The sequence below is a fragment of the Cryptotermes secundus genome, unplaced genomic scaffold (genome assembly GCF_002891405.2).
Source record: "Cryptotermes secundus unplaced genomic scaffold, Csec_1.0 scaffold2162, whole genome shotgun sequence".
NCBI lineage: Eukaryota > Metazoa > Arthropoda > Insecta > Blattodea > Kalotermitidae > Cryptotermes > Cryptotermes secundus.
In genome coordinates, this window is record NW_019745118.1 from 1 (window position 1) to 15,089 (window position 15,089).

Below are 15,089 nucleotides of genomic sequence, written 5' to 3' on the forward strand. Positions count from 1 at the left end.
ACCGAACAAATTGGCTAGCGCAGTAACTTTTCTAAGATGCAATAGACAGATGGCCGATTTTACTACGGGTCAGGGCATTGACAATTTTGTCTCTTATCCCTTGTGGATGGTTTCTTCAGTCCCTCTTGGTAAATTTCATAACAGTGCCATACATTAGCCATTAACGTTCGCTTCAGCATCCTTTCAAGTCCATTGTTTTTAATCATCTTACCACTGATTTATACTATAAACTGATCTACTGACCACGTCATTAAAGAAAGTATGAATAGATGAATTGCATCATACAAACGCCTNAAGAGAAAATGAATTGTGAGAACAGGGGTACATGGATCGTGTCCAGTGCAGAGCTTCGGTACAAAGAGTAGTGAATATGTGGGTTGTGCTGCTAAGGAAGATGATTACTTTGGTGTGTTCTCACAAGTCTGTATCTTTATTTTTTTATTTTTTTGTAACCGACAAATGACACTGTACGTGTGACGAGACTTGAGCAGAATTATGAACACAAACTTGAGAAAGTGAAAGAAGAGAGAAATATCTATAAAGAGGAACTTTGTGTCTTTTACGGTGAAGAAATATTATTGTAATAATAAACTGAAAGGGGCGGAAACAGAAGATAGTTACAGTACACATCGGATAATTCAGAAATTAAAAAAAAATTCGAAACGGAAAATTTGAACGAAAAAAATCCACTTAGGAATCTGAGGCATAGATGGTTTGAAAACAATCATCAGAATTGATCTCAAATAAATAGAGTGGGCGAAAGTGCAATGGATTCTTCTGATCCATGAAAGAGTTAGGCGGTTAGATTTTCAGCAGAGTGTAAGCGTTATATGGATTCAAATGTAGTCCCAGAATCTCTTTACCAACTAACGCAATCATTAACAACTCTCGAGGGACTCTTTATGGAGTTCGTTACCGTATCAATACCGGCCTCCATCATGTCCAGTGCCATGACCATCGCGGTCTTGGGATCGGGGTCTGTGATCAACAACTTCTCCAAGACAGTCAGTTCCCTGTCAGGGACCTCTGTCATGGCCTTGAGCCGCTCCATAGCCTGGTTGATGTACTTCAGGCTGAATCTGTTGACAGAATCAGAAATGGATGTTGATATATTGTACATAAGTGTCATAATTTACGAGTAGTTGTTAGGAATTCTGATATTTCAATATCATACAAGATGTCTCTAAGCGCTAGCTGCTAGCTGCAAGTACGCTTCAAGTCTTAAGATTGAACATTGTAGACACCTAAACGTCTGAAATTGTGTATCAATTTGCATTGTGTCCCATCGAAGAATATGATATTATCCAATTAGAGGGTCTGTTTTCTTTGATGTTGTTCTTGAGATAGCAGCGTTAGCGACTTAATTTTAGTTTAATGCAGATTGTCTGCCACTACTATTTCGTAAACGTCTTATACTTGGAGAATATCTGTCTCCATCAATGTAATCCTTTACAATTTCTCCCAATAAATTATCTAATAAAAGTTGAGCACTGTACATTTTTGCAATGAACTATATTCAAATTTATTATATAAATTTATAGTTTCTTAATTGTTACGTACTCAGCACACACATCTGAGGCTTTCACAAATTTCCGCCATGTTGGTGTGCTCACGTATTTCCACACCGGGAACTTAGTCTCCAATTTGTGCACACATTCGAACTGTACTTGTGTATAGTTTATCATCTTTTGAGGCTCTGAGTCCGGTGCAAGATCTGCATCCAGGCAGCCCAGGCGCGTGTCCAGAGCAATATACACAATGGCTGTCAGAACATACAGAAATACGTGTATAAAGTGCAGATAAAAATAAACATACAGTTCATATAATAACAATAATAATAACGTAAGATAAGGATTTCGCACTTTTCTGCCATGGCTACATTATATAATACAGTTATTATCAGAGATTTAAACCTGAGAATATTTCTGATTTTTTAATAAGGTTTTATATTTTTCTTTAGCAAAGAGGAGATATTGCGAAATGCTAGTGCAATATGAACTGCCTAAATTCCTCAAAATACATTAGAAACTTAAGGAAATATTTCAGGAACTCCACAGAATTATATCTAAGCCATCTCCATACAAGTTTGCTACATTCGTTGCACATTAATTAAACTCTTTCGACTTTCACCCAGTAAAGGTTAGTCATCATCATCATCATAGTAAGCCGCTTAAATTTTGGACCCAATACACATTCTGAAATCACACTCTCACCCCATGCAATGCGTGTCCTGAACACACGATTAGGGGTGCAATTGACTGCTATCAGTAATTCAGTTACACAAATTTTCCTACCTTTTTTTCATTTCACAAGCGTCTGTTTGGCAATACCACAGGTGAGTTGTGCAAAATATACGTACTACAAACAGCAAATTAGCTGCAACCTAAAAGTATATTAATAAAAATAAAGCCATTGATTACGGAATCCAATCAAAGTGATTAAAGACGCCTAAAAATATAAGACGTAAATTTATTTCATATTTCAGGAACAAAAGAAGCGATATATAAAAGCAAATATTCCTAAACTTAGAGCAGAGATGTTAAACTGTAACATTAGTTATTCACGCACAGTTACCAAACAATACGAAGAGTTTTTTTTTCCCCCTGTGGCGCTACAGCCCCAATTTGGGCCTAGGCCTCCATGAAATTTTCCGTTTCACTTCGGTTTACAAGATCTTACACATACGGTAGGACTCCTTGGGCGAGTGATCAGCTCGTCGAAAGGCAATACAAAGAGCTTCCAAGGCGTAATTAAATTGGTAAATTATTGGCAATTGTTATGCGCTTTCATGTACCAGAAATAATTTTAATAAGTTAAATAATCCCCTCTCTCAACTATTTAAATTACATATGGTTATCTTTCATTGGATTTTTTTTCCAATTGACCTAAGCCTTCCGACCCCACTATGGCCCTGGGGTCGACTCAGCCTCTAACAGAAATGAGTACCAGGAATTAATTAAATAATTTTCCTGTCGAGTAAAACGCGGTCGGATCATAAGGCTGACAAGATTACCGCCATCTTCGAGCCGCTTATCTACACAATGTGGGACCCCCAACGCCCCACAACCCTATGGGCCTTCATGGTCTGTTACAGGGGTAGCTTAAATTTTCTTTTTAAATTTTATCTTTAGTTTTATTAATCGGAAGAAACTATACAACTGAGATAATTGTAAATGAGCCTAAACCGTCCGAGGGTGAAATTTGTACTGATTATGTTAAGTTATGTTAAGTTTTCAAGGCGGTGACTATGAATAACACCGAAGAAAGCAGTCTTCTGGGATTTGGCACCGTGTATATGTGGTACCACATTTACACGGTGCCAAATCCCAGAAGACTGATTTCTTCATAGTCACCGCCGTGAAAGCCTCAAATCTTACATGAATCTTTTCTGGGATGTGGCGTCGTGTAGATATTTTGTTAACCGACATTTCGGAGGAAGGTATCGCCTCAATCTTCAGGATATTAATTAGTTTAATAAGTATATATTGCGAAATATTGATCATATTCCGTCATAATTAATTAGAGCAGAGATAAAATATTATATTCTGTGATCCCTAAATGAAATAATACTAATTAGAAAAGGCAGAGTTGTCTCAGCAATCGAAGGTCTCACGTGTCTACAGGAGGAGTGACGCAACTGACTGTTAAACCGATATATAGATTAAATTATTTTGAAACATTAATGTAGATTTTGAAATGTATGATGAATTACTTGTGGGAATGTTTTCTCCTTCAACTACTGGAAGAGAAAGGGGGGGGGGGGGGTAAAGGTAAAGTTTCCCTGTGCCTAATTAACTAAGAACCACGGCGTGAAGACGCAGATGGAATGGAGGTGTAGCGCCAACATTCCTGACCTCGGCAGTAGATGGAGATGAGTGGTCAGCTTCACAACCCTCCCCCAGGAAATAGCCCCCGTTACCCATTGGATAGGAGGCTGGTTGGGCCCCAGAGCAGGTTTGGACGCNGCTACCATTCAGTTCAGAATTTCTGCTTTCTCCTTTGCCGACCACCAATAAGCATAAAAAGAAAATCCGTGGTTCTAGTTCGCAAGCGAAATATACCGACCGAGTGACCGCCGCTTGTCGGCCAAGTTAGTGTCACATTTAGCGGATAGAGGGTGACGCGTGGTCAGCGCAACGAATCCCCAAGGCCTTTAATTTCGGTTTTCTAAACCAAAACCCCTATTTCCTTGAAATAGTTCCTCAGTTATCCTCACGAGGCTGAGTGGATCCCGTTCCGGACCCACTACTGCTTATAAAATGTGGTAGCGCCAGGAATTGAACCCAGATCCCTAGATCTGTAGCCTGGAACTCTGACCAATAGTCCACAGAGGCGGTCACCAATAAACACAAAGAGTGAAATACACAATACTGTAATTTGGCTTATATTATTCTGTACTTTTGAAGCGTAGTGACTCGTATTGAGGAGGAACAGCCATTAAAGTTAATAGAGCAGGGTGCTGGGGAACGCAGTAGCATAGTTGGTTGAGGAACTATACTACAAGCCGGAAGGTCGCAGGTTCGACTCCCGATGAGGTCATCGGAATTTTCAGTTTACCTAATAATTCCACGTGTACTATGGCCAGGGGTTGGCTCAGCTTTCGACAGATATGAGTACCAGGAATCGTTCAGATGGCAAAGGGTGGCTGAGGTGTAAGGCCGAAAACCACGTCAACAACTGTGAGCCGATTACCTACGAAATGAGCCTCGACGCGTCAAAACCCTTTCGGTTTCCACGGACTGTAAAAGGGCTAGCTTTACCTTACACAGCAGAATGTTGAGGGAAATACATTGAATAACATAATAGGAAACACTAAGATTGCAAAATGTGCAGCTTCATGAAGGTTACAACATTCCAGACATTCTTAGAATGATGAGATTGGAAGGGCATAAAGAATACATTGTACACAAGAGAAGTGTCTATTTAATTATCATAGAACCTGAACGAGAGAAACCACTCGGAAGTCCTAGACGTACACGGGTATAAAAAATCAGAGTTGTTTTCAAAGGAATGTAATGGAGTGTGTTCATTTGATTTATGTGGTTCCGGATACAGACTAGTGGCAGAATTTTGTGAACATTATTATGGATATTCTGGCTCCATGAAATAATAATGGGAATCGCTGAGTGGCTAAGGAACTGCTGGCTTCTCCACAAGAACTGAACTCCATCAAGTATTTGGTATTGACATATAAATTTAGGCTTCCTCAAAGCAGAAATCTGGAGTCCCGGCTAAGTCCGAGAACCCCCTTTCGCGCTATCCTACCTTCAACGGTAAATCGGTTCTATATATAAATGTCATGTTATGTTTCTATCCATGGATACTTACACTCGAATCCCCATTTGCAGAGTTCGTTGGCGAAATCATCAGGCATTTCCAAGTTTTCGTCTCTTATCAGTCTGATTCTGTAATGAAGAGGACACTCTTTAGGAAGAGGTATGATGAACATTTGTGCGTATTTTGCAGACACTATTATCCAAATTAGTATCAAATTGAACGGGTAATATTGGCGCCTCTCCTAGTGGGATAGAGTTGCTTTCAGTCTCAGCATAATGGCTGAAATATAAATAAAGAAATAACACGAGGTTTAAGCGAATGGAGTTTACTAGTGTAAACAAAAGACATTTGGCACAAGTACGCAGGCAACATCCAAAGGCTCTACTGTAATATTATACGTGTGTAAATATTTGTGGCTGCTCTATATGTAAAGAATGAGAGTGTACATTTCATAATATCTGTGGATGTTCGCTATTAACTCCGTGGTGTGATATTGAAAGAGGGTAGTCACATGCTTTTCTACTATTTTCCTTACTGTTATCTGTAAAGAGAAAGATTACGTGGGTGTATGTACAAGTAAGCCTAGCGTTTGTAGAAAATTATATAATTTACCTCTTCAAGAAATCGTTGGCAACGGAATCGATGGGCGCCACATAAAGTTTAGTTGACTTCGGCTGCATCATTGTGTGATTCACTTTCGATCTGAACTTCTGCCACGTTTCACCTTGACTGAAATAAAGCGTAGCTGGTGTAAATTTTTTAAATCTAAATGAGTGCCTGCTTCTAGTTAGGAAATACAGTTTATTCATGTGCCTGGTAGTGGAGGTATAGCCACACAGATTCTTTCCCCCGTCACCAATTATTAATTTGATTTCAACTAAACGCCACAGACGTTTTAACCTAGGGAAAAGAGCCTCCGGCAGCAGTTTGTAGATGGTCGTGTTGGCCCTAGATCGGGTTAGAACGATGTGAAGAATGGTTTAACTCTTGTATCTGCCCAGAATCGAACTGCAACACTTCAGTCTGACACCAGACAGCCTGCTCACAAATGTAGTTAATTAAGTTAGTGAAGGTTTTCTTGATCTTACAGAAACAATCCTGTCACTATTGTTGTATTACGTTGGGTATGTCCAGAATATCTGGATTCACTGCTGAAGGAGGCTAAGAGGAACGAGGAGTGGAAAGAAATTCAGAAATAAATGAGCATTAAGCTGTATGTGGGATTCTAGCAAAAATGACTGTAAACAGTGCGATCTTTTGCTTTTCTACGACCTGCAATCCCGCAGAAGCTCCACCACCCATCCGATTATTGCAACGCGCTTTCAAACTTGATCCACAGGTCCAGAGCTCTGCGCAATCAGAACAGTTTACATGATACATCTCAAGGTCTCATTCAGACATAACGGATTGAGCAGGTATAACATCCCATACGCTGCTCTCTATGGGGGATGGGTTCTTTCCCATGGAAACGGAACTCGCAGAGCATTACGTGGCCCTCGTGGAACTACGGAGTCGGTAACTGTCACCAGTTATTCAACATTCAGGACATTAGGCGTGCTAATAGATTTCCTACCACGAAACCAGAAATCAGTGGAAATAAATGAATAAAGGGTTCTGTAAATCAGTGCACAAGAGCCCTTCGTAGTCTAGGGGGAACGTTCCCAACTCATGACTCAAAGTAGGGGTCGTGAAATTTTTAAGGGCGGAAAAATTCAGGGAACAAGTCCTCCGGGAGGGACTTTAAGCCGTGGGTCCCGGGTCGTAGATTTACGGCAGGGAAAAGATCCTCATGTCTGTAGGAGACCTCTGAGCAAAATTAGGCAAAATATTTCACGCCCAAGTAGTTTCCAATGTCTCCGGTAGATGGGGAAGTTATCGGGTATTGATGCCAGTAGAGGACCGACCTCGCTGGCAGAAAGGGGAGATAGCGGGCACTAGTATCGTTAGGGTATGGCGACAGTAGAAATTAAAGGGGGACCTACAATAGACTATTAGTCGCGGTGCATGGGAAACCCACCTCCTCTATACTGAATAATTGAACACTGAAATCATTGCATATGTAATATATAAATTGTGCTGAGTTTCCAAACGCCACAATTGATGTACGATTATAAAAACATCAGAATTTGTTATGCTTCGAATAATTAAATGCCTAATGTCCACAATTAGAAGTACACTTCCCTGAACAAACTGGCATCTTTTCGTAAATCAATGATTCATATTTTTCTTAGTCGAACTGGTGTTTCTTGATGCACTAAATAACTGGAAGCCGGTCACGGTAGCCGAGCGGTCTAAGGCATGCACTGTCTTCGCTCGCTCGGAAGCCGGGATTGTGGGTTGAAATCCCACTCAAGGCATGGAAATTTGTGTGCTTTTTTCTGTGTTTGTCTACAGGTAGAGCTCTTGCGACGAGCTGATCACTCGCCCAATGAGTCCTACCGTATGTGTAAGATCTAGAAAAACCGAAGTGAACGGAGTTCATGGATGTAGGCCTAGGCCCACTGGGGCTGTAGTAACAAGGAAAAAATAAAATATCTGGCAAAACTAAGGTAATCTCATTTTGATTAATTGTGGAGAAGCACGTTGCTGCAACCAGCAGCATATGGATCTTCTTACTCAAACAGTCCAGGATCAACCGGAAGCAAGAGTTTTTGTTTAATTACTGAGAGGAACACTGGGCAAAAGTCAAATCCCCCGGCAATATTCCAGGTAAAGGAGATGGTTAGATACGGGTTATGAGGGAGGCCAGAGAGGTATGAATGTATATCTCTATTACGTCTGCAAGGAATTCTTCCAACATCTGTTCAAATTCAGTACCAGAGTTCACACAGTTATCTTCTACCTACGTGTATTTCACCTCGTACACACTCTCGTTCATCACTGCAGCCTTTACCACCAGTGACACAATTGCTTGTAAGTTGTCAAAGACAGGGCACAGAACGTTATTCTGATCAGGGCACTACACGGCAGACCTTCTGTGTTGGCTTGATCACTACGCCCTCTCTTCTCAAGATAAATCAACTGAGCCATGTAAATCAACTCACGGCCGGGAGTACATATGTTTGCAATAAAACAGGTTTACGAAGTATTAATATGGAACACTCGTGATTTTTATATTCAGGAGCTACGGCGATATAAATTAATACAAGTAGGTATTTCGCTATGAAACGCAATGATTTAAGTTCAATAATGTTCATGTTATTAAATTTATATTCTGATTGTATTGGAAATTACTCCGCATTCGACGAAGTAACTGATACGGGTGAAACGACGAGAGATTTCAGTCAAAGGAAGAATATTCAGACAGAGTGGATCATCATGTGACTTGCAACCTCTAATTGGGTCAGGAAGCTGAGTAAATAGATCAAAAGAATTCATATGAACCATCCAATATCTGCTGCTACTGATTCGTGGTTAATTCATAAGCTTAACGTTTATTTCAAAAGGTTTACCATTCTTATTTCCAGGGATTATTTGAAGAATAATAGGTTCTACTCACTAACAGGAACTGAATTTACAGTATTCGTGTCCTTTTTCCGGCAAAGTCATAACGAGTGCTTATTGCAAAACAGTAAATATTAGTCACTTTTAATATTATGAATTATTCGAAGACTATCAGTCTCTGTGTAAAATTTGATCCATTACAAGATCTAGTACGTTTGAGGGCCACATTATGTAGCTAAGACGTGGACAAAGTAAATTCTCTCGATTAAAACTGCATGTAGAACGAATAAACAAGTAGCCCAGTCGCTTTCATGTAGGAAGTTACTACCTCTGCTTATGACGGGTAACAAATCTGGAATAAACATCTGACTCCGACGAGTAAGTTGCATGTGGGACCTATAAGAGTTAATCTGAAAACCCACCTACTCCTCTAAACTTCCGTCCCTTCAAAGGTAACATAACATCTCTTCGGTGACCAGGTTCCTCTGCGGATTACGAGAGCCTGGATTCTCATTATTACATAAATCATTTAATAGAAGAAGGCCAAGGACGTCTATATAATAAAATATAACCTTAAACTTATCACCTTAAACTTATCACCTGACATGCCTAAGTAATGTAAACATGTCAAGGTGACAGTTCGGAATTTTCTTATGAACACCTCAACCAAGGGTGTACTCTCGCTCTCGAGGATTTGGCTATGATGTCATGACCTCCTAGCAAGCGACAGACAGAAGGCCCTCACCTCAGAATCCTATACCTACCCTGTGCAACTCACTGCTCCTGACAAACAGCTACAAGTCAAAAAAATTTCTGTCGCAATTCCCCCTCCAGCATAATTGAAATATTGAAGCCTTCAAGTCACAGGGATGCCAGCTGCAATGTTACAAGTGTCAGGGTTTCGGCCACTTCTGGCTAAACTTCAAGTAGTGCCCACGATGTCCCAGGTACGTGGTAACACCGACTCCATGTGTGCCAAAAATTAAAAACGCAGAGAACTGTCCTAAGTTCTACAGTGCTAAGCAGAGCCTCACAGTAGATACAGCGGCTGTAACTGTGCCGCGTGCTGCGTGTTGTGTACTGTACACAACACGCAGCACATAGGAAACATCTAACCATAAGCCACATATCCTCAAGCTGACATCTCCCATCTTCGGGACGAATTAACAAGGAGGAGCTTAACATTTTACTTCAAATGTTTTAAATTTTAAATATTTTAACATTGGCGTTTTAACTTGAGGGCAGATTCGGATGAATGTGAGAATTGAACGTGCATTCAACAATCCTAACAAGTGTTGTGTTTTTACACGTCGACGTATTGTAGCAGCGTTCACGCAGCAAACATAACTGTGTACATCTTAAACAACGGCAGTGTTTTCATGCTTGTACTACGTGCCTCTGATGTTTGTTTTATTAAACCGAAACATGTAAGGCAGAAGTGATAAAGAAGTGACCTATAAATTGTTACACTCGACGGACTTTTTATTGACTTTCAGGTTTTAAGAAATAGAATTTCAATTTCCCTTCCGAATATTAGGGTATAAATGAAAAATCGACTGCATGTAGCTCTATACTAAATGATGTTTGGGCTGTTTGTTAATGGAAATAAATATTCTGAAATACTTTGTTTGAAGAATCGGTTACAAGGAAGTGTGTGTAACTACATCATTAAAGAATAATTATCACAAAATCTGACGTCAGTCTCTCATACTTACGTTACAATCACTCCTCCAACGCCTTGGAAGATATCTTTTCTTGTAAACAAACGATAATATGTTATACTTTTTGCTGTTTCCCTGATCGGCCACGGACCTTCGTTCCTGAACACCTGAACACAGCAAAAGTGAATGGTAGCAGTTAAGAACGTTTCCTTGATTGTTTACTCTCCGACTGAACACTGAAGGCGGAGGAAAATATTCCAAAATAATCTCTGCTGCATTTCTCCCACACTCCGTCACCATCCTCCGCCAGGAATCAAACACCAGTAGAATTAAAAGAAAATCTAAGTTTCTTGTCGACTGTGTGCATTGAAGTCCTCTCATCCGATCGTCCAAGTGAATGTGCAGTTAGTCGACGGGCGGCAGTCTGCCTCTATCTCCATAATCAAATGTTTACATGATACTCAACAAATCGACACTGATTATAGAGATTGAAAAGGTCTCCGAAACGTCAGAATCTAATTCCATATTCACATGGCCATCTCACCGAGGCGATTTCATTGTAATCTAAATACTACTATATTTAAATAATCCCACGAAGACCTCACAAAGAAACTCCGTAGAATTCCGTTAAAATGATATGTAGTTTATTGTCTGAAAAAATATCACTGTTTATGATATAATTTTTAACTTACATCGGAACAGAAAGTAATGTTTGTGTCAGAAACCTTTGGGGTTAGATTTTCAATACTTCGACATTATGCTGAAACTGTGGCACGGTACAGAATAAACATTGACTTTCCCTTAACAGAGGCCAAACAAAATCCTTCCGTTCATTAGTGGAACTGTATAATTCTTTTCCAGCAGGTTCTCACATACTCATGTTGTCTAAAAACAACGTAAGTAAAAAGAAAATAAAAGTAAAGGTATCCCTGTACCAGGCCGCGGAGGCCCAAAAGGGTTTTGAGATATTGAGGTTCCCACATTTTCTACACAATAATATATGGCGGCAAGGTTGTCAGCACTTAACCCCCAAGAATATTCCTGGTAATAATTTCTGTTAGAGGCTCAGTCGACCCCAGGGCCATAGTGCTGCTGGGCGGATTAGTTAAATTGAAAAAATTTCACTGACCTCATCGAGGCTTGAATCCGCGTCCTTCCGGTTTGTAGCATAGTGCCTCAACCAACTACGCTACCGGGTTCCCCGAACAACAACGTTAACCTGATAGAAAACAGGACTGATATTATCACGATCGCCACGACTTAGAATAAAACATTTGCACCCGATAGTATCGTGTTTAATACGTGGATTTCAACAGTGATATTGAACTCATTGGTTCGATGACGGAGTGACCTGGAAATCATAACGAGAACGCCTGATGTATTTAGCAAAGGACTGAGTGTGAAACTTGCCGTAAGGTTTTGATGGGTTGCCCTAGAGACTAATGTTCATTCCTTCATTCCTTCGTCATTGGAACATAGTCAGGCATTGAGACGCTCTGGGAAGTCACTGACGGTGGGGCTAAATAATTTTTAACAAATTAAATGGATAGAATAATGTGCTTGAGATCGTTTTGTATCAGACTTAATATATATTATGAAATTTTTAATCTTTTCTCGGGCCAACAAAAACCTCTTCCGAGGTTCGCAGGTGCCCGCCAGTTTACGATTGGATAACAGTTTACCTTAAATACGTATTAAAGCATATGGAAGAACGTAAAAGTTGGAAAATGTATTTGCGCATTCCGTCAGCACGAAGCTAATTGCACACCAAGAATGCGTCACTTGTAAACACTTACCTTTTCAATGTCGTCAGGATCGAAGACTATCACTATATTTTTAACCCCTGGGATTCCAGTGATTTTCATGATTTTCCCATACTTTTCGTAGAGGTCTCTGTGGTAGCTTTCTTCCCTTAGTCGATAAAGATCACCTTAAATTTAAATAAAGTTATTTTTAAAATAACAGGGAAATGAAGCACAATGAAATCTGATTAAAACTTATTTATCAATTGACATTTACTGGAAAAGCAGAAATGATACATCACTGCATTTTTTACTATGTTCTCATATCGTCTTATACTTAGAAACATATTTCCAACAATTTTCAGTGTTAGTGCAGCTAGAACGAAAACCATATCAATACAGACCGCCCTCTCTTTATTCTGCTCTCGTTTGCTACCCCTTTTTTTGTCGGGTATGATTCCGCCAGCTTCTGAAGTTGCACTTATTGTGGTATTGTTAGGTATAGGAAGGTATTCGATCCTCACGAAAAGAAACATCAATGACAATGTAAATTTGGATTTCCGTATATGAAATAACAGAATACTACGATACGGTTAGTTGAAGCTGGTAAGTGACCGAATTCTTGTTGAAACATCAGAGTCCCTACAACTCACACATGACCAAACATCTGTAAAATTTTCACCTGTTTACCTTTCACATTCTTCCATACCATGCTATGGTTCTGTACATTTTCGACCACTCTGTGTTGGCAAACACGAAAAATTCCCGTGTCTTAATAGCAGTCTGGCGAAATGAGAACCTCTCCATCAATATAAACGTTGCATGTACCTGCTGCCGATCCCAGTGGCCGCGCGCTCTAGGGCATGATCGGTTTCGCCGGGTCGGACATTGGGATCGTGGGTTAGAATCCAACTTCAGAACGGATATATGTAAATGTGTGTGTGTGTGTGCGTGCGCAGAAATCATTTTCCTCAGGTTGGGATCAGGCAACATGATCTTGTGAACAAGAGCTGCATGCCAGTAAAATTAGAGCCGTTTCTTTATTACCTGGAGGACTATTAGCTTCGGAGTGACGATGCAGTCCCGTGGAACTAGTTGGTTGGTTGGCCGGTTGGTAACTTTGTATGTTAGAAATTCAGTCAAAAACCTTTAGTAAAAATTAAAATTATTCTTAGTGGGACACTCCTTTTCGCTGTAAACACACACTACTCGGTTTTATGGAACAGAACTTCCTGAAGTGATATTGTCTTTCTTACATGTGCAATATTTGTACAAGTACATCTCGAGAACCAGAGCCTTCTTTCTTAATAAAGGATACCACGCTTGAAGGTGACTTATGAATATGAGCGAGAAATGTTTCACGTACTGGGGAATATTAATGGATATATCGACAAGGAGTTTTATATTTCCGACGTCCTATAGCCGTATTTCTTCTTCTTCTTCTTTCCTTGGCACTACAGCCACAGTGTGCGTAGACCTATCTCCATGAACTTCTCCGTTCACTTAGGTTTTTCTAGATCTTACACATTTGATAGGACTCCTTGGGCGGGTGATCAGCTCGTCGCAAGGCCTCCACCTGTACACAAACACAGAAAAACGTACACACACAAAAAAATGCCCTGAGTGGGATTCGAACCCATGATCCCGGTTTCCAAGCGAGCGAAGACAGTACATGCCTTAGAAAGCTCGGCTTCCGTGATCGACTATATCCGTATTTCAAGTATATAAAAATGGGTTTGTCTTCCCAAAAGCTCAAATAAGAATATTATACGGAAATGACGTGATAGTATTCGGTACATTTGGGACCAGAATGCGGATTTGACATAAAACATTTTCAGAAGGAAACGCAGAACACAAAGGAGGATAAAAGTTATCATCTATGAATTTATTTACAAGAGCCTCGAGTAAAATCTTGTAACAAATATTAGGTCAAATTTATACCGCTATCGCGTTAAATGCTCGCTTATTGTAGCATTGAATAAGATTCGTCGTTTCAGCTCACCGTTATTATCATAACTGTAAACACAACAGTCACTTACAGGTTATTACGACACATGTTAGAAATTCCCATAATTAGACTGCATGCATGTTGCCAACTTTCGTGCCATGAATTTTAGCACTGCATACATCCCAGCTCGTTTCTCATTTCAATCGTGGTTTCACCTATGATCTCTACTGACAGATACCTTGTTTCTGGTTTATCATCGTGATGAACCCTTCACTTTATGCAACCCAAGGAAATCTATGAAATTTGTTTAAACTGGAGACCGAGTGGGGCAAGCCACCGGTCCACTCCTTCCTATCCAAATTCCTTCATTATCTTCTTTCAATAAATGCAGTACCGCTTTGCCGCAAAGCGGAGATTCACTGTCATTTTGAAGCCAAATTTGTCTTCTTGTTGTTTCTAAGGCATGTACTGTCTTCGCTCGCTTGGAAACCGGGATCGTGGGTTCGAATCCCACTCAGAGAATTTTTTTTGTGTGTGTACGTTTTTCTGTGTTTGTGTACAGGTGGAGGCCTTGCGACGAGCTGATCACCCGCCCAAGGAGTCCTATCAAATGTGTAAGATCTAGAAAAACCTAAGTGAACGGAGAAGTTCATGGAGATAGGTCTAGGCACACTGTGGCTGTAGTGCCAAGGAAAGAAGAAGAAGAAGAAATACGGCTATAGGACGTCGGAAATATAAAACTCCTTGTCGATATATCCATTAATATTCCCCAGTACGTGAAACATTTCTCGCTCATATTCATAAGTCACCTTCAAGCGTGGTATCCTTTATTAAGAAAGAAGGCTCTGGTTCTCGAGATGTACTTGTACAAATATTGCACATGTAAGAAAGACAATATCACTTCAGGAAGTTCTGTTCCATAAAACCGAGTCGTGTGTGTTTACAGCGAAAAGGAGTGTCCCACTAAGAATAATTTTAATTTTTACTAAAGGTTTTTGACTGAATTTCTAACATACA

At 40.1% G+C, this 15,089-nt stretch overlaps 1 protein-coding gene across 1 annotated transcript in view; it reads right to left on the reverse strand.

The window, feature by feature from the left end:
• Nucleotides 1-691: 691 nt before the first annotated feature.
• LOC111875060 (probable cytochrome P450 301a1, mitochondrial) overlaps nucleotides 692-15,089 on the reverse strand; it is a 23,306-nt gene continuing 8,908 nt past the window's right edge. The window contains exons 2-7 of the mRNA XM_023871100.2: nucleotides 12,179-12,312; nucleotides 10,437-10,549; nucleotides 5,890-6,006; nucleotides 5,329-5,405; nucleotides 1,561-1,762; nucleotides 692-1,079 (exon numbers count right to left, since the gene is read on the reverse strand). Of these exons, the coding sequence (XP_023726868.1) occupies nucleotides 860-1,079; nucleotides 1,561-1,762; nucleotides 5,329-5,405; nucleotides 5,890-6,006; nucleotides 10,437-10,549; nucleotides 12,179-12,312 (863 nt within the window). The 3' untranslated portion in view covers nucleotides 692-859. The remainder of the gene's footprint in view (nucleotides 1,080-1,560; nucleotides 1,763-5,328; nucleotides 5,406-5,889; nucleotides 6,007-10,436; nucleotides 10,550-12,178; nucleotides 12,313-15,089) is intronic.